The sequence below is a fragment of the Schistocerca nitens genome, chromosome 8 (assembly GCF_023898315.1).
Source record: "Schistocerca nitens isolate TAMUIC-IGC-003100 chromosome 8, iqSchNite1.1, whole genome shotgun sequence".
In the NCBI taxonomy this organism is placed as follows: Eukaryota; Metazoa; Arthropoda; class Insecta; order Orthoptera; family Acrididae; genus Schistocerca; species Schistocerca nitens.
Genome location: NC_064621.1, coordinates 384,928,588 through 384,947,137, shown reverse-complemented (window position 1 = coordinate 384,947,137; position 18,550 = coordinate 384,928,588). Strand labels below are relative to the sequence as shown.

Sequence of the window (18,550 nt, the reverse complement as noted above, 5' to 3'; positions counted from 1 at the left end):
TTTTGGCATTGAAAGGGTTGGCGACTGCAACATTAAGTTCTAAAATGAATACTGCAACTGTTGTCCTCTTATTTCTTCTTTATCCTCTTCAATAGCCATGCATCACAATCACTCGACACACACTATTGTCCATGTTGTGACTTAGAGTACATATGTTGTATAAATCTTCTGTATGGGCCTCTTGAAACACCAAACACTTTGGCTACCTTGGTTATGGAAACACCTACCACACAAATACCAACAATTTGCCCACATTCGAATGACTGACCTTCAACATAATGCACTCACAACTACACAGAATAGTTTTCTGCCCACAACTGTCACTTCTAATGTAATGAGGATAATGCACAGGTGCTGTTCATTGACAAACACAACACTGCAACTTGTGTACTTGGCTAGCATCTTCATTTACATTCAAGCACACCTTTCCCATGGTGTTTCCATATTTTTGTCTGACCCCTGTATAACTTGACTTGTTTCAAGTCTACTTTATGATGGGATTTATGGAAAAAAATGTGTGAATGAATCAGTGGCGAGTGAAATGATTTAGGTATTTGTATCTGGTATTGTGCTACAATGTTTTGTCAGAAGAACTAAATCATCTGCAAATGCTAAACAGTCTATTTTGAGATTACCCTTTTCTAACAAAATTATACTCCACTTTCAATGCCAGATTCTCTTAAAGTCTTTCCCCATTCTCTGATCATTTTCCCAGGTATACTGTAAAGCAAAATTGTAGGTAGTTCATTAACTTGTCTAACTCATGTCTAAATCTCAAATAGGTCTGATGTTTTTAGCTTAGATTTTGTATTTTAATAGTTTTTGGAGAAGTTAGTGTTTTCTAACTTATCCCAAATTCTTCCAGAGCTCTGGATAAAGTGGTCCTGCCCACAGACACACTAGCCTTTTTAAAATCTACAGATGTGAACCACGAACAGTACGAGACTGGAAAAGAAGGGAGAACCGATATAGGTACTCAAGATACCCTCCGCCACACACCGTCAGGTGACTTACGGAGTATGGATGTAGATGTAGATTTTATCACAACACATTGACAATATTGTACAGGAAATTTACTCGTACCAAACATGTTAATTATTAAGTGTATTGATATTGAGTGTCCCCCTGGCAGTGGTTGTTGTTGTTTAGTTAGAGAAGGCAGTTACTTAGCCTGTAACCCATATTGAAACATGTGGAAGTATAGAATGCTGCCACATGCACATTATCCCTGATTTATTTGAAGATGCTGTACCTCATCAAAGTAAAGGCACACGGTCATCATTCATCAGCCCCCCCTCCCTTTGGGGTTACGTTAACCTCATTTTGCTGTTAGATCACAGCACATAAGATAAATTTGCAGCTAGAAACAACTGAATTATGCAGACTACAGACCATTTTAACTGAAGACAATTTTTTTTGTTATACTTTTCTAGCTGATTTGGCAGATCCCTTCTAATGAGATTTCAGTTCTTAAATTCAGTTTTGCCTTTACCACATTGTTGAAGTTTCCGTTTCGAGTTTAGGCTGCATGCAAACTAATGTGACATGCTCTTTTCAATACCTCAGTTGCCTTCATACAAATTATCCCATGAGCAACTTATTCCCCATAAAACCACTTTGTTGCAGGTTACCTGTCCTGCTTTGGAAATAGTTCTCATTCAATGTAACATTACTGCTGGAAATAGTGAGCTGACATACTACTACTAAAAATAAATAAATAAAATATGTCTTCCAGCAAGAGAGGAAATGTAGGAGGATAAAAAAAGAGTAATTTTAAATGGTTTGTTCCAGTATTTATTCAGGAACAAGGGTCAAAGAAGACAGAATAGAACAGAACATGATTAATGAAAATCAGCAACTGGTGGTTTTTAACTAGCAGCCCTAATATTCTTATTTAGAATCAGAATTGGGCATTGACCATGTCCAAAAGCACAGTCTAACAATATGCAGCTTATTTTATGTACTAAGTTTTATAAATTTATCTGAACTGTCACACTTGAGTTTTAAGTTTTTATCAATAAATACTGCCTGTTATGCTTAAAAAAGAATATTGAAATGAGATACCAATGGAATGTATGAACTAGTTATGTATTTTTACTCACAAGTCACGTCAACACAAATGTAAGTGTATATTTTATTATTATTATAAACAAATAGTTGGAATCACAATGCAGCAACATTAATATTTTTGGTAAATATCACTCATGAACTATCTGGTACTGTCTGCCATTTCCTATTTCCTTTCTACTCTGAAGTGTACAACTGATAAATTGTTAGGAATGTAGTTTAACAATAATGCATTCCATCATTCATAAGATTTGCATTTTACAGAAACATGGTGATGTTAACATTGTCTTTTAATTACAAAAGAAGAAGAAAAAAATTACACACACACAAAACACCAAACAATGTCAAGTTTTGCTCACAAAAAGTGGGAATTAAACAAACAGTACAACAGTTCTATCTCAGACATATTTACACATGTGTGATGAAGCAATTCAACATCACCTAGCATTTTTGGTTATATTAAGCTAAAAATGAATCACAGGCATTCATTAGACAAGACAACTTTCAAACTTTTAGTGGTTGTTTTTTTTAAGTTCACATACACAAAAAGAAAACTTGCTGTATGTTACAGAAATTACCTCAGTAAACAACAGCTTCTTCCTTTTATTATAAATAATGCTTACATCTCATGACTCTCAACTGCATACAAAATGATTAAAAAAATTAATTGTGTTCAACTTCTCTGCACATATGATCACTTGCTACAGTAACCTGTCTCACTTCCACTTCATTATGCCTTCAAACTGTGTTAAAAATATTATTATTACCATTTCGTGTGTGTCAAACAATAGTAGGGTGCACAACAAGCTCTCTGGTTAATACTCAGGGGAAAAATTATGACAGCTGCATAAATTTGTGACTTTCAACATAATTAATATGTGCATCTGGATTTTGTACTATTTACTCTGAAACACAAGGGTGTTACGCAACAGCTTAAGGTGCGAATCAAAACAATGCAGTATTTTTGTCAGTAATATGAAATAATATGGACTGTTTATTTAGTTTTTGAATTTACTCCCTACACGTGAGATGTATCTTACACTGGAACAACCTGGGGAGAAAGACAATAGTATCTTAATGAAAATGACCTTAACTTTCGCCATCAAAGAAGTATTTTGAAGTTTATGGAGCTTACTACTAGCTACTTCAGCAAACACAAAGAATGTCACCCTGCAGGTTGTAACAAATTTAATCTAAATGAGACTTCAACATATCACAGAATGATGATGGCTTATCATCATAGCATGTCAACAAAAACACAGCTCATAAATTCTTGACGTTGGCTCTGGTGCCTCCACATCAGTCTTTTCAGTACTCATCGTCTGATCCATGACCTACATCAGCATTTCTACCCAACATGTAATTGTCCATATCAATTGATCGACAGTTATTGATTGCATAGCGTAATCTCTCTGCCATTATTTCTTGACTTGTATAAGGAGGAAGCCGGAGCTGAAAGAAGCATGTTTGTGCTGTAGGGAGGCCATCTGGTGCACGATCTACCTTCATCACCTGAAACGCAATTAATTAAAACTTCAGTAGGAATGACATATTGTTTACCATTATACTGATCTCACCACTACCACTTATTAAATCCTATGTAAACATTAAATACACTGCAAAAATACCCATAGTAACAGTGTGGCTGCCATATAGGTTCTTTATATGAGGGTTGGAACTTTAATAGTGGGGTCATTCCATGTCAAATCAACCAATTGTACTACATGATTTGAACCATGACCTCTCCGATTTGGATGATTTTTTTTTTTCAGGTAATGTACCCACTAACACTAGTTTAAATTTGAGATTTCAAATTTTTCTGATCTTTGGTTTTTGATCAATTGATGATTGTTTTAAAATGCTGTAGCTCAAAAACTATACAACCTAGAGAGCTCATACTTGTGCCATTGTTTTCCTCTAAAAATTCCCTTCAATTTGATATGTAACATGACTATGCTACCTAAATCTGAAAATTTTAAACTATTCCAAAAAAACATTTTTTGAAATTTCCAAAATATGTACCCTCGGATTTCTTTATAAAAATTACGTGTGTTGTCCAGTTTAACTGACTACATGCATGCAAAATTTCAAGATGGGATCTCAATGGGTTCTTGTATAAAATAATATTCTACTACCACAATACACACTAGTGAGGTGAAAAGCAGACGGTTTCTAGGCTATAAATACTAAGGTAGGCCTATGTAATTCTAACAAACTTAAATTATTATGTTAGCCTTTTTATGCAACATTAACCAAGACCAAATACATGACAATCACACACAGAGAGATCAGGACTAGAGAGATCAGGACTATATGGCAGGTGCTTGAGAGTCCATCACTTCAGCTGGCACAACTTCCCAGCTAAAACATTTGCGGTATGGGAATGTGCATTATCATGAAGCAGCAGCACCCCTTGGCGCACCATTCAATAGACGTGCTGTCCCACACACATTCTTCATTCTCCGGTGTATGTCTACTGGTGTTTGTCCTTCGCAGTCATGAAAGGAGCAGCAACATGTTGGTCCTGTTATGATGCATTTATCAATAACATTGCCATAGTTCACTTTTCCACATTTACTACACTCATGTTGGAAAGGCACAGGTGCCACCTTAATCCCTTGCCTACATGTCAATGCTTTTATACTTGCTCTGGAGTCATGCTGTGCTGCATATACACTTCAGCAATGCCCTCAAATGGAAACTCTTTGATCACCTCTTATATGTGACTTTGTGCAGATTATTCTTATTTCCAGTAATGACTCCATGAACTGAGCTGGCTAAATGTCAGTGTAACTTTGTACACTCACTGGTGAATATGAAAACGATTGGAGTTGCAGTTCTCTCTGACATGTAGAATGGCCGCCACAATGCCTTGGTGTTGTTGGTGTTCAGTGTTGTTACCATGCCTGGTAGGGTATATACGGGGTGTGAATAGCATCAGAAATTGAGTATCACTGTGAAGGTCTTGGAGGTGCCATACACCCATATGAGACAGAATTATCAGCACCTAACAGAGGTAGAAAGTGGCCTCATTGTAGTTTTATTTGGCCGGCTGGCCAGATTGTGCAAGGTCAGAGACTAGCAGCAGATGGATTAGGGAATTATCAACCTGTGCACAGGCTGTTTGGACGGCCCTCATTGGCGAGCACAGTGCCACTCTGGGAAGAGGTTTCATTTTTCCAGTGTTTTGGAGAAGCACAGCAATGTTACTCCTGACATTATGGTGGATGTTACTCCTAGCATTACGGTGTGATGGGCCATTGGGTATGACCTGAGGTCACGGATGATAGTGATTGAGGGAACTCCGATGGCACAATGGTATGTTACAGGCATCTTGTGTCCTCATGTTTAACTTCTCATGTGACAATATCATGGTGCCATTAGTAACAGGACATTGCTCAGCCAAGCATGGCGTGTGTCTCTATGAATTATCTGAGTGACATTACAGTACTCCTGTGGCTGGCAAGGTCCCCTGATCTGTCTCCAATACTACATATGTGGAAGCAGAAAATGATGGTTTTATGACACTATTCGCAACTAAATCTGTGCATGCATTCAGGTCAGAGGGCATGCAATATCATACTGATAAGTGGGCCCATAAAGACACGTTCTTGGTAAATTTGACTTGACTTAGTAATGACTGACATTAATTCACATATCCAACTCATGAAGTTTCACTTCATTTCCTCCACCCCTTCAGGTTGCTTAACTTATATTTTTTGTCAGACAGTATATATTGGAAAGGAGTAGTTGGTATCCACAGTTCTGTTAAAAGGCCTTGGCTGGACATTCTTCAGTTCACACAACAAGTAATTCATATTATATTATCTTGGCAATGGAAAACAGCCAAGTTACCACAAGAAATGACCCTTATAACATTATGAAGTGAATCTTTCCCAACTGTCTGACAATATCCGCATTGCAAACAAAACTTTGATTACATGTTTCAGCAGTTTGTGGTATGACACACCTGAACAATTTATTACCAAACTGTAAATCCAAGAATCTAAATGTTATTGTCTTATATCTGCTTTTTGCCATATTTTAGGCATATACTGGGAGGGAGTGGAGATGAATTTGGATCATTCTAAGTTTTCATTTTATTATGTTCTTACACTCACTATCTCATCTCATCACAACTTAGTATCTGACTGGCTCTGTCACCAGGCACACAGTTTTTTAATGACTCTGGTTTGGATAGCACACATCCTCTTGGTGAGTCACACACACTTAATATCTGCCTTGGTTTTTCCTTAGCAAATGCATTATCTATTTCTAAGGCCAAATGTTAAATATGAACAGAAAATTTTGGTATTGTCTTTCTAATAACAAAATGTAGGTCATTCAAAATACACTGTTGCACTTCTCTCCAACAAGAACTTATTTAAGTAGTATCAAAAATGTACTATAACCATACCTGAAATCTTTGAGACAGATCTGCAAGATTGGCAGGCAAACGTGAACGCCCAGATACGAATCTCATAAACAGCACTCTCTCAGCACTGCTAAATCCTTCAAGTATTTCCCAAAGCCACTTTACAAGGATATTGTTCTCATCCAGTTCTCTGTATCTGTGGAAATATTTCAAACATTTTATAAAGTTCAAAGGTGTTATGAGTAGAACTATAAAACAAAATAACTGGGACCTGCTTACAAAAAAGACACTTTTTTATTCATTTATATTACTGTGTATTCTAAAATCAAAAATATTGATCACTTTTAAGAGGAGTGCAAACAAAAACTCCAACATGCATCAATCTTCCTGTCAGTCAGTTTAAAAATGTCAATTTTATTTTTTGCTTCACTGGTGTAAATTTACATGCTGGTGTCTGACTGAAAGAGTGAATAGTAAAAATACAGCCAAAACAGAAACCAATGAGACTGAAATCACAGAAAATAATATCGTAATATCTTGTGTGGGTGATGTGCTTATGTAATACTTGTAAATTGGAGGATGAAAGGCAAAGAAAGACTCATTTATTATAAAGTTTTGGTTGCTTTGATCTGTGTAAACATATGTAAGGAGCAAAACAAAAACAATATCCATAGTGAAAAATTCTTTTGCCGCACTACATACTATGAGAGGGGTTGGGGTGGGGGTGGGGGTTGGGTGGGTGGGGGGGGGGGGGAATCATGAGCCATACCTGGGTAGCTTAATTCGTAAGAGCATTACCTGTGAAAGGCAAGATTTCGAGATTAAAGAGACGAGAAATGTGATAATTTTGAAATGGGTTGTGTGTATCGGCTGTGTTGACAGTGTTTTATGGCACACACTGTAGTTCAATGAACTCAGCGGTATACACACTTGAGAATTAATGTGTTTGCAGCAGCGAAAGAAAGTGACTGCAAGAAGAACCTCGATGTAGGCGATCAGCATTCTTGACACCAGCTTAATAATATTTTTTACTATGGCTTGAGATACTGGAATAGAAAGACATGTTTTTGGAGCGGATCTAATAGTACTGTTGCACAGCAGTCATTACAGAACTAGTTAGTGAATTAAGTTTATTTACACGCTGAGGTGCAATATCTTGTGAACAGAAATAAGAAGGTGGTTCTTTTGTTAAAGAGAACTATATAAATAAATATTTATTCACGAGTGAGCAGTTTCATCATTTTAACAACTTTGGAAATTTGTGCTTCAACTTTACATACATGCACAATTAGAAATTTGTATCTGTGGATTTATGAGTCTTAGTTTGAGCCTGCATGTGGTCCAGTTCCATCACAATAGGCCATTTTTGCATTGGGACTGTAACTTATTAATATTTTCTCTCCCGACAACTGAGTCAATTACATTCATACACCCCTGAGTGTGCTGTGAGTGTAGGTGATCATCTATGTCTAACGTGAGAAATAAACTTAAATAAGCTTTTCAGAAGGGCGATGTGCAACAGCAGTAGAGCGAGTGTGGAGTGCGGAGGCTACAGCTTTGCTACACTTAATCATTATGGTGACTGTACAAACCTAGATCCTACAAGTATACTTGTTAAACATACGGATAGTGGACAGTCCTGAAAGCTTCGATCCATTTAAAGTCAGCACTCTTAATTAAAGGGAAAAACTTTTTTGTGAAACACATTAACACTTAACTTAATGTTCAAGTAATATTCATTCCAACTTTAACATTTCACGTTTAATATTCATTGAAGTAAATCACCGTTTTAATTCTTCTCCCTTTGTTATTCTGTTGCCACATAAAAAGTGGCAACATTGTACAGGATGGTCAGTAGGACTTTTGGGGGGAAGTTTGTGTACTTCACAACTCATACAAATACCTGGGTGTAACACTTTTTAGGGATATGAAATGGAATGATCACATAGGTTCAGTCGTGGGTAAAGCAGGTGGTAGACTTGAGTTTATTGGTAGAATACTGGGGAAGTGCAATGAGTCTGCAAAGGAGATTGCTTAATAATCACTCGTGCGACCCATCCAAGAATATTGCTCAAGTGTGTGAGACCTGTACCAGATAGGACTAACAGGGGATATTGAACATACATGGAGAAGGGCAACACAGATGGTTACAGGTTTGTTTAATCCATGGGAGTGTGTCAGAGAGATACTGAAGGAACTGAAATCGCAGACTCTTGAAGACACACATAAAATATCCTGAGAAAGTCTATTAACAAAGTTTAAAGAACTTGATTTAACTGATTACTCTAGGGATATACTTCAGCCCCCTATGCATAGCTCACATAGAGGTTGTGAGGATAAGATTAGAATAATTATGGCACACACAGAGGCATTCAAAAAATCATTCTTCCCTTGCTCCATATGTGATTGGAACAGGAAGAAACCCTACACAGTGGTTTGCAGATTATAGATGTAGATGTACAGTGTGTAATCTCTGTTTTGTAAATTTTGTTTTGTGCTTGCTGTGGAGCTGGTTGTACTTGTGTAGCTGAACAGCATGGTCTATCACAAACTATCTTCCAGACTCAACAATTATTAATACAAGCAAGATTAGCAAATTGCCTTTGACTGTAGATTCCTGTACCAGTCTTCTAAGACACAAACTCTTTAACAAGAACATGTGATGTATTGAATGTATCTTCTAGTAGTTAGTGATTTGTAGATACATTATAGTACTGTGTGTTATATGTGTATTATATTTCATTTTTGTGTACTGTAAATTCAGTGTAAGGATAGATCAGGTGCAAAATTTGTGTATTGTTACTGGAGTATGGTAAGGACTTGTGCTTAGTTTTACAAAATGCAGAGTGAACAGCAACTGGATGTTCAGCCAATAGCTACTACTAGGTTGAACATGGAGCCTTTAATGGAAATATTGAACAGATTATGTCTTTTGGTGACTCAAGTAGACAAAATATATGAGATCAGAATGAAGATAGATGTAACAGATTAACTAACTGCAACAGTGTCTACTCTGGCTACTACTGTGAACGAAGTAAGTACTAATCAATATTAGAGAAGCAAAGCTGCTATTCACCATATAGCGGAGATGCTGAGTCGCAGATCTGCGCAACAAAAAGATTCTTACAATTTTGGCCATTAAGGCCTTTGTCAACAGCAGACACACACACACACACACACACACACACACACACACACACACACACACACAACTTGCATACATGACTGCAGCCTCAGGCGTCTGAAACTACACTGCAAGCAGCAGCACCAGTGTATGATGGGAGTGGCAACTGAGTGGAGGTAAGGAGGAGGTTGGGGTGGAGAAGGGGAGGCATAGTACAGTGGGGGTGGCGGACAGTGAAGTGCTGCAGTTTATATGGAGGGCAGGAGAGAGGTAGGGAGGGGGGGGGGGAGGGGTAGCAGAAAAGGAGAGAAATAAAAAGACTGGGTGTGTTGGTGAAATGATGGCTGTGTAGTGCTGGAATGGGAACAGGGAGGGGGCTGGATGGGTGAGGACAGTGACTAATGACTCAGCATCTCCACTATATGGTGAGTAGCAACTTTCCTTCTCTAACACTGTTACATTCCATCCTGGATTTTTAGCTGTTTGATTGTAAGTATTAGTCAGGGCGACATAAATAGTAAGGTGGAAGATATCATGACTAAGCAGGATTTGGAGTAGATAATATCACATGTAACAGAGATAGCCCCACAGCAAGAGAGTATGGCACTTGAAATCAAACTTTTGTGGGAATGTCAAGGTACGGCTAAGTCTGCAGTAGATCAGCTGAATGCACAGATTGCTAACATAGGGTTTTTGATGGGCATCAAAAACTTTTTTCTAGAAAACTTTTTCTAGAATGGGCTACAATTAAAGAGTGTGTGTGTGTGTGTGTGTTGGGGTTTATGGGCGCTCAACATCGAGGTCATCAGCGCCCTGACACACAGTAAAAGGAACGAATGTGGAGAGATCTAATAAAACTGAAACACACACTCAAAGAAAGCAGGAAAAGAGGGAAAATACTACATAAGAAAGTAAAACCTAAGTTAAGGGATAACATAGCAACAAGAATGACACAGGAAAGCGTCATTGGCTGGCCACTTACATAAAATATGGGCGAGCTTGTCACACAGGAAACAAGTTAAAATCCCCTCCCTAAAATCTTTGTAAAAACATTTGACAGGGCACAGAACTGTAAAACTTTAACCACATTCGTCCGAGTGTTGCCTAAAAGAGTTGGCAGGTCCGCTGGCAAGTCAGCCGCGGCCCGCTGGTCAGAAAATAAAATGCAATCCAATAAAACGTGGCGCACAGTGACCTGGACGCCGCAAGCACCACACATTGGAGGGTCCTCTCGCCGGAGCAGGAAGCCATGCGTCATAGGGCTGTGGCCTATTCGAAGCCGAGTGAGGAGAACCTCGTCCCGTCGATGGGGCTGAAAGGAAGTACACCACACACGCGTTGTGGGCTTGACTAGACGGAGCTTATTGTCAGTCACTTCCAGCCACTCGTCCTCCCACCGACACATGACTCGGGAGCTCAACAGCGAGGTGAGTGCGTGCACGGGGATAGCACACTGAGATACGTGTGGATCAAGACACGCCTCCTTGGCTGCGAGATCTGCCCTTTCATTCCCAGCAATGCCAACATGCCCCGGAACCCAGCAGAAAGCTACAACCTTCCCCAGTCGCTGTAGTCGGAGGAGGGTATCCTGGATGGTTTGGACTACTTTAACTGCCGGATACAAATGGTGCAATGATTGAAGGGCACTGAGGGAATCAGAACAGACAAGAAATTTAGGAGAGGAAGAATGTCTCATCTGCTCCAGCGCCCGCAAGATCGCAGACAATTCTGCATCAAAGACCGTAAAAGTCTGAGGCAGTCGGACCTTAAGGACACGATCCGGAAAAACAACTGAGCAACCAACGGAATCCCCTTGTTTCGACCCATCCGTAAAAACCGCTACATAGTCGTGGTGCTCAGATAAAACAGCAGAAAATGCTGCATGAAAAACGATGGCAGGAGTGCAACCTCTCTTGTACTGCAATAAATCTAAAATCACTCTGGGCCTCTTCAGTAACCAGGGTGGCAGGCGGTTAAAACCCTGGATTTGGGGTTGTACAGACTCCACACCGAGCGACTCTAGAACACGTTGCACACGGATCCCAAATGGCAACGTAGCCCGGGGACGGTGGGAAAAAAGGCGGTCCAGAGGTGGATGGGCAACAAGGCGGTGAGCAGGCGAGCTGGGAGCCGCAAGAAACTTACAAGCCTGGCGCACCAGAAGGAGCTGCCGCCGGATGGTAAGTGGCGGCTCGCCAGCCTCAGCACAGAGACTGGGTATGGGACTGGTCCGATAAGCACCTGTGGCCAGTCGAATCCCAGCATGGTGGACAGCGTCAAGGATCCGCAAATAAGACTGCCTCGCTGACCCATATACTGTGCACCCATAGTCCAGCCGTGAACGCACAAAAGCCCGATAAAACTGAAGGAGACGCGCCCTGTCCGCTCCCCAAGACCTGTGGCTGAGGCACTTGAGGATGTTCAGTGCCTTCAGGGATCTGGCTTTCAAGTCACGTAGGTGTGGCAGCCATGACAACCTGGAGTCAAAAATTAGTCCCAGAAACCGCACTGCGTCTCTAAAATGTAGGACAGGATCCCCCATATGCAAGGCAGGCAAAGTAAAAAGACGACGAGAACGATTAAAATGAACACAAACACACTTATCGGCAGAAAACCGAAAACCTGTCTTTGCAGCCCACTCCTCTAACCGCCGCACTGTTAGCTGCAACTGACGGCTCACGGTTGCAACACTGGAGGAGGAACAGAAAACAGCAAAGTCGTCCACAAACAAGGAGCACTGTACTGGACTCCTCACTGTAGACGTTATACTGTTGATGGCTATGGCAAAGAGGGTAACGCTTAAAACACTGCCCTGGGGGACACCGTTCTCTTGCTCAAAGCGATCAGACAGTGTGTTACCAACGCGGGTCCGAAAAAACCGCTGAGACAGGAAAGACCGAATGAAAATGGGGAGGCGGCCACGAAAGCCCCATTGATGCAGTTGTGCAAGAATACAGTGTCTCCAAGTAGTATCATATGCCTTACTGATATCAAAGAAGATACCGATACAGTGATGCTGACGGAGGAAAGCCTGCTGAATAGCCGCCTCGAGGAGTGTCAGGTTGTCGACTGTGGAAATGAAAATGGGGAGGCGGCCACGAAAGCCCCATTGATGCAGTTGTGCAAGAATACAGTGTCTCCAAGTAGTATCATATGCCTTACTGATATCAAAGAAGATACCGATACAGTGATGCTGACGGAGGAAAGCCTGCTGAATAGCCGCCTCGAGGAGTGTCAGGTTGTCGACTGTGGACCGAAATTTTCGGAATCCACACTGAAAGCGGCTAAGGAGCTGCCTGGTCTCTAGCAGCCAGACCAGACGACAGTTAACCATCCGTTCCAGGGTCTTTCCGACACAGCTTGTCAAGGCGATACTACGATAACTACGGGGACATGTGCGGTCCTTTCCTGGTTTGAGGAGAGGGATGAGGATTGCCTCCCTCCACGAGGTGGGGAACACTCCTGTCTGCCATATGAGATTAAAACATTCGAGGAGGATTTCCTTTGACACCGCTGGCAGATGGCGAAGCATGGAGTACCGGATGCGGTCGTAACCTGGTGCAGTGTCAGTAGTCGCAGTAAGTGCCGATTCAAGTTCCCACATGGAGAAAGGGGAGTTGTAGGCCTCAGAACTGTTCGACCGAAAGTCCAACTTTGCTCGTTCGACAGTCGCACGGTAGCGACGAAATGCTGGATCCTGGGTTGCAGTGGCAGTACTTTGTGCAAAATGCTCTGCCAGCGTCTGAGCAATGGCTCTGGGTGTTGTTTGGAGGCATCCCTGGTTCAGGACTGCAGCTATTGGTAGATGGCTGCGTTTACCGGAAATCCTCCGGATGGCTTCCCATACTTTTGTGGAACAAGTGGAACGGTTTATGGAGTCCAGGAACTCCTGCCATGACCTTTTCTTGCTCTCTTTAATGACACGGCGTGCCCTGGCTCTCGCGATGCGAAAGGCGGTAAGATTGACTGCTGTTGGGCGGCATTTAAATCGGCGAAGAGCCGCACGCCTGTCCCGGATGGCTGAACGGCACTCTTCCGTCCACCAAGGCACAAGGCGCCGCTTAGCAGGGCCAGAAGACTGTGGTATGGACAGGTCAGCAGCATGATGGATCACAAGTGTGATGTGATCCACCCATTCCTGTACGCTGTTGTGGTGTTCAAAGACAGCCAATCGAGTGAACAGAGGCCAGTTAGCCCTGCCAATCATCCACGATGGCGGCCTCTGCTCCAGCAATACACCATCCAGGAGATGAATACGGATGGGGAAGTGATCGCTGGAATGAAGGTCGTCAATGACCTCCCAGTGAACAGAGTCGGTGAGGGCGGGAGAGCAGAAAGATAGATCAATGGCTGAGAATGACCCAGTAGCAGCAGAGAAATGAGTTGGAGTACCTGTGTTGAGGATGCACAACACTTGAGATGTTAGGAGGCTCTCCAAAGTTCGACCTCGAGTGCAAAGAGAAGTGGAGCCCCACAGCACATGATGGGCATTGAAGTCTCCCAGGAGGAGAAAGGGGCGGGGGAGTTGTTCAATAAGATCTGTGAGAGCGTCTAAGGTCATTGCATCCAGAGGGGGTAAATAAAGGGAGCAAACAGTAAGCCTTCGACGGGAATGAATTTCAACTGCAACTGCTTGCAGGTCAGTATCCAGGGGGAGAGCAGAGGAGTGGTGGTCATTATCGACAAACACGGCGACTCCGCCTTTGGCTCTGTCTCCAGTCAGGTCATCTTTGCGATACAACGTATAGCCCCTGAGTACAGGAGCATCAGATGTTTTTAGATGTGTTTCCTGTAAACACAAGCACAGGGGGCGTTGCCGTGCTAGGAGGTGCAGTTCCTCCACATGTGCCCGGAATCCATTCATGTTCCACTGTATAATGGGAGCCATTGATCAGGGTGGGAGTACCTTCATTCTCACTTTCTGTCGGGTAGGAGAGCCCACAACAGGTGGAGGCTCAGTTTTGGGGCGAGATGATTGCCCCAGTCTGACATCAATCTCCATCGCCTCTGAAGAGGAGTGGAGAGAGACGTCAGAAAGAATGATATCAACATCAGCAGACTGTAGAACTTCAGTCTCCTTTAGCGGTCGAGTCTTCACCTTTGGTTTGGGCTTCGATTTTCTGGCCTGAGGTGGCAGTGGAGCCAGAACCTCAGAAGCAGTAGGGGGTGTAGCAGCGCTGGGCATTGCACAAGACTGGACCTGGGAAGGGGCAGGAAGTTCCATGACGTCAGCTACCACGGCCTGGTCAGAAGGCCGGGGAGGAGCAGCAGGCTTCACAGGAACAGCAGCAGCACACGTACATTGACAAACGCAGGTGCTAGTGCTGACAGTAGCAACCTCCGTTTGTGTAGCGGCATCAGTTTTCAAGACTGGCTGTTTCAGAACGGAAGAAAAGGAAGCAGCGAACGTGGGCGGCTGCAGGGACTTGTAAATTTTCTTTGCCTCACTGTACGGGATGCGTTTGGTGGTTTTAAGTTCCTGGATCTTCCGTTCCTCAAGGAAAACTCTACATTCCCTACTCCACACAGGGTGATCCCCGGAGCAGTTGACACACTTGGGAGGAGAGGAGCAACCAACACCCTCATGGGCAACTGTACCACAGTTCCCGCAAGTGGCTTCCCCTTTACAGCCGAGAGTAGTGTGTCCAAAGCGTTGGCATTTAAAACACCGCATGGGGTTGGGGTAATAAGGCCGTACACTGAGACGTAGGAAACCTGCCTTCACATGCTTGGGCAATTTGGTGCTGTTAAACGTAAGGATGAACGAGTCAGATTTCAGGAGAGCTCCATCCACCCGTTTCATAACGTGTTGCACGTCGACAATTCCTTCCCGCGACCATTCAGCCTTCAGTTCGTCTAGGGGAATATCAACGAGATCTCGGCAAGTCACAACACCCTTGCTGTAGTTCAAGGTGTTGTGAAATTCAGTCTCAATCGCAAACTCCCCAAGAAATTGTGCCTTCTGAACATTCTGGACTTGCTGGAAGCTAGATGTTTCAACCAGCAAGGTGCCATTGCGCAAGCGCTTTACAGACTTTAACGTGCCAGCAATACCCTCTAAGCCCTTCTGTATATAAAATGGCGAAACTTTTTCAAAACTCCCATCTTTTCTTTTAATTATGAGAAACACATTCTGGGAAGCAGCATGCGTTCTGTTACTAGTACCGAAATCAGGAGGACTGGCTACACGAGCCCTCTTGTTAGATTGGGTGTTAGAACCTACCAGCGGCCCACCCTTTAAGCTGGGAGGAGGAGAAGAAAAGTTCGAGGGTTCCATCTCGATCCCACGAGCAGCTAAGGAACTAGAAGTCCACCTAGACAGAGCCCCGCGTGCCTAGGTAAGCCTTATACAACTGAGGTGCGGCAGGTTCCCCAGAGGTTGCCCGCTAACGACTGTTCCACCTCAACAGCCATGCATCTCATCGGCGCGCAGCACACCTTGAGATTGAGGGGTTTTTTATAGAGGTTTATTCCATCCTCGCGATCCGGGCGGTCAAGCCAAGATCCCCATTCCCTGAGACACACAACGTTCCACCGCCGCGCCGCACGGTGGTCGCTGAAGGATGCTCAGAGCTTACGGTGACAGGGGACTGGCGGCGCTTACCAGTCCCCAGCTCAGGAACCCCGGGGTCGCCAAGCCCGTACCCAGCAAATGAATGCTGAGCCCCTGGGGGCAATTAAAGAGAAGCAAGTTGAGACTCGTGTGCAACAAGCTATACAAGCAACTGTAGATAGTTTTACTCTCCAGTACTGAATGCAAAGTAAAGGAACAAATAGGTCCTAACTTCGTCCAGTGGAGGAAGCAGATTGATGAGTCGGTGAAGAAATTTTCAGAAGATGTAGAAGAGGACCAAGAGGCGCTACAAACACCAAAGGTACAGGAATGTTATGTGCAAATGCCACAGACCTCCAGCCCCATACCAAGCACAATACAAGTAATTGGCAAGTGTATCAAGCACTCACAAATTGCAATGCAGGTGTACTGTCACCAACAAACCTATATGTGACCATGCTCATGGAGACAAATTACTGAAACATAGGTAGTTTCAACCATTCACTGATGAGAAAAAATCTGTAAATCTAGTTGTTGTCATATGAGGATTTCATGGGGATTTGCCAAGAGCATGGACTGAAGCTCACAAAATTAGCCATGTGGTTGGTTATTTCCAAGGGGACCCTACGTTATGGGCTATAGGTATGGTTGAGCAGTGCAATACTTATGAAGAGTTTGAAAGAGCTTTTCTAGCAAAGTTTTGGTCATGTAGCAAACAAGAGAGGCTTAAAGAACAAATGTTTAACTGAGAAGTCTTCTCTTACAAAAACAGATATTTAAGATGGTATTGGGATGAGACAATTGCCCATAAATATTTGCTGTGCATATTAAAATAAAAATTGCCAGTTGAAATCAGGGACAAACTCATCCATGCCAATGAGTATAATGTCGAAGAGTTCTTGTCAGTATTAGAATCAACAGAGCTGATTCAAGAGGACATTAAAGTTATAGAAGGACCAATGAGTAATAATATGCCTGGCTCAAGTCAGTACAACAACTGTGCATGCAATTATAACAAAATGAGTGGTCAAATAGTCAACAGTAGTAACAATAGTCAGCCACATGATCACCAATACAGAAATGATAGTCATTACCATTATAACCAAGCAAATCGAAAAGGTTCTACTTTTAGGCCAAATAAGAGCAAGCATATCTGACCAAACTGTAGGTTCAACCCAATGTATGGAACAACAATAATATGAGCCATAACAACCATCGGAATCAGACAAACAGTCAGATGTCACAATCCCAAACATGGATGCAAACTGGCAGGAACAGCTGCCAGTAATCAGGCATATGACTGAGAATAGTGCTCTACAATAGGGCACTACACCGTTAAACTAAACACGACCACATAGTGCCCCAGAGGTGCAGTCTGTGAGGACTACAGGGACTATCAACAGAACGTTAACATCTTCCAATATAATGAAGGTGATGACTTGAAAGAAGAGCTCTGTGCAGATACTAACCATTCTAGTCGAGATGGTGTTGGATATGGGTGTGCTGGTTGACGAGATCTCTCACAGTTTTTCTGGCAAACTATCACTTAAGGAAAGATTGTCCCCTCTTCCATCCGCAATTTTAGGATAGTTGATGCAGTTGGCAGCCAATCATAATTAATAAGATACGATCAATGTTGGTAGTTGAACTTGGAAATGTAGTGATGAAATGCATGTTCCTTGTGATAAATAAGTTATTAGTTGATTTTATCGCTGGCTGGGAAAGCATTTGTGATAAGGATGAATGTATCAACTTCTCGACAGGCAAATTTCTATTTAAAATAGATGGTGCCAAAGTCCAATTAGACCTTCTCAGGCAGGGGAGTAAGCATGAGTGATATTGCAGAGGGCACATATTAAATTGATTACGGACAGCAACTGTAATTACTCCATGCGTATTAACAGAGATAAGACAGCTCTCATATTAGAGGAACAGGTCTGTAAGAAATTAGAGAAGAGCCAACACACCTTAATCTAGATCATTTAGCCAGCTTAATGAACAGTTACTATGAGGTCTATGAGGAAAGGCCTGGCCATGTAAAGGGACAAAACTACCACCCTGAAGTTTACTCACATAAGACTTTCTGCCTTTCTATCCAATCTCCTGGGTAATCTGCAAATCTGCAGTAGAGGAAGAGATCAGCTGAATGGTTTTGTGGGACCTAATTGAGCTTTGAACAGCCTCTATTGTAGCCTGCTCCTCAAGGTACCGAATAGTGACGGAAAAGCTCGCCTAGTACTCAATGGCCCCCATGAATTATACTATAATCGTTCCAATATGTACACAGGGAACATTGATGAGTTAATACAAAACTTTCATGGTGTACAGTACTTGATCAGTATAAATATGTGTTCAACATATTGGAAGATTAGCCTTGATCAGCCTTCACGAAAGTATACAACATTCTTATATGCAGGAAGAAGTTACCATT

At 42.4% G+C, this 18,550-nt stretch overlaps 1 protein-coding gene across 1 annotated transcript in view; it reads right to left on the bottom strand.

Moving 5' to 3' along the window:
- Positions 1–1,771: 1,771 nt before the first annotated feature.
- Positions 1,772–18,550, bottom strand: part of LOC126198416 (probable E3 ubiquitin-protein ligase HERC1) — a 747,204-nt gene continuing 730,425 nt past the window's right edge. The window contains exons 71-72 of the mRNA XM_049934719.1: positions 6,485–6,638; positions 1,772–3,579 (exon numbers count right to left, since the gene is read on the bottom strand). Of these exons, the coding sequence (XP_049790676.1) occupies positions 3,376–3,579; positions 6,485–6,638 (358 nt within the window). The 3' untranslated portion in view covers positions 1,772–3,375. The remainder of the gene's footprint in view (positions 3,580–6,484; positions 6,639–18,550) is intronic.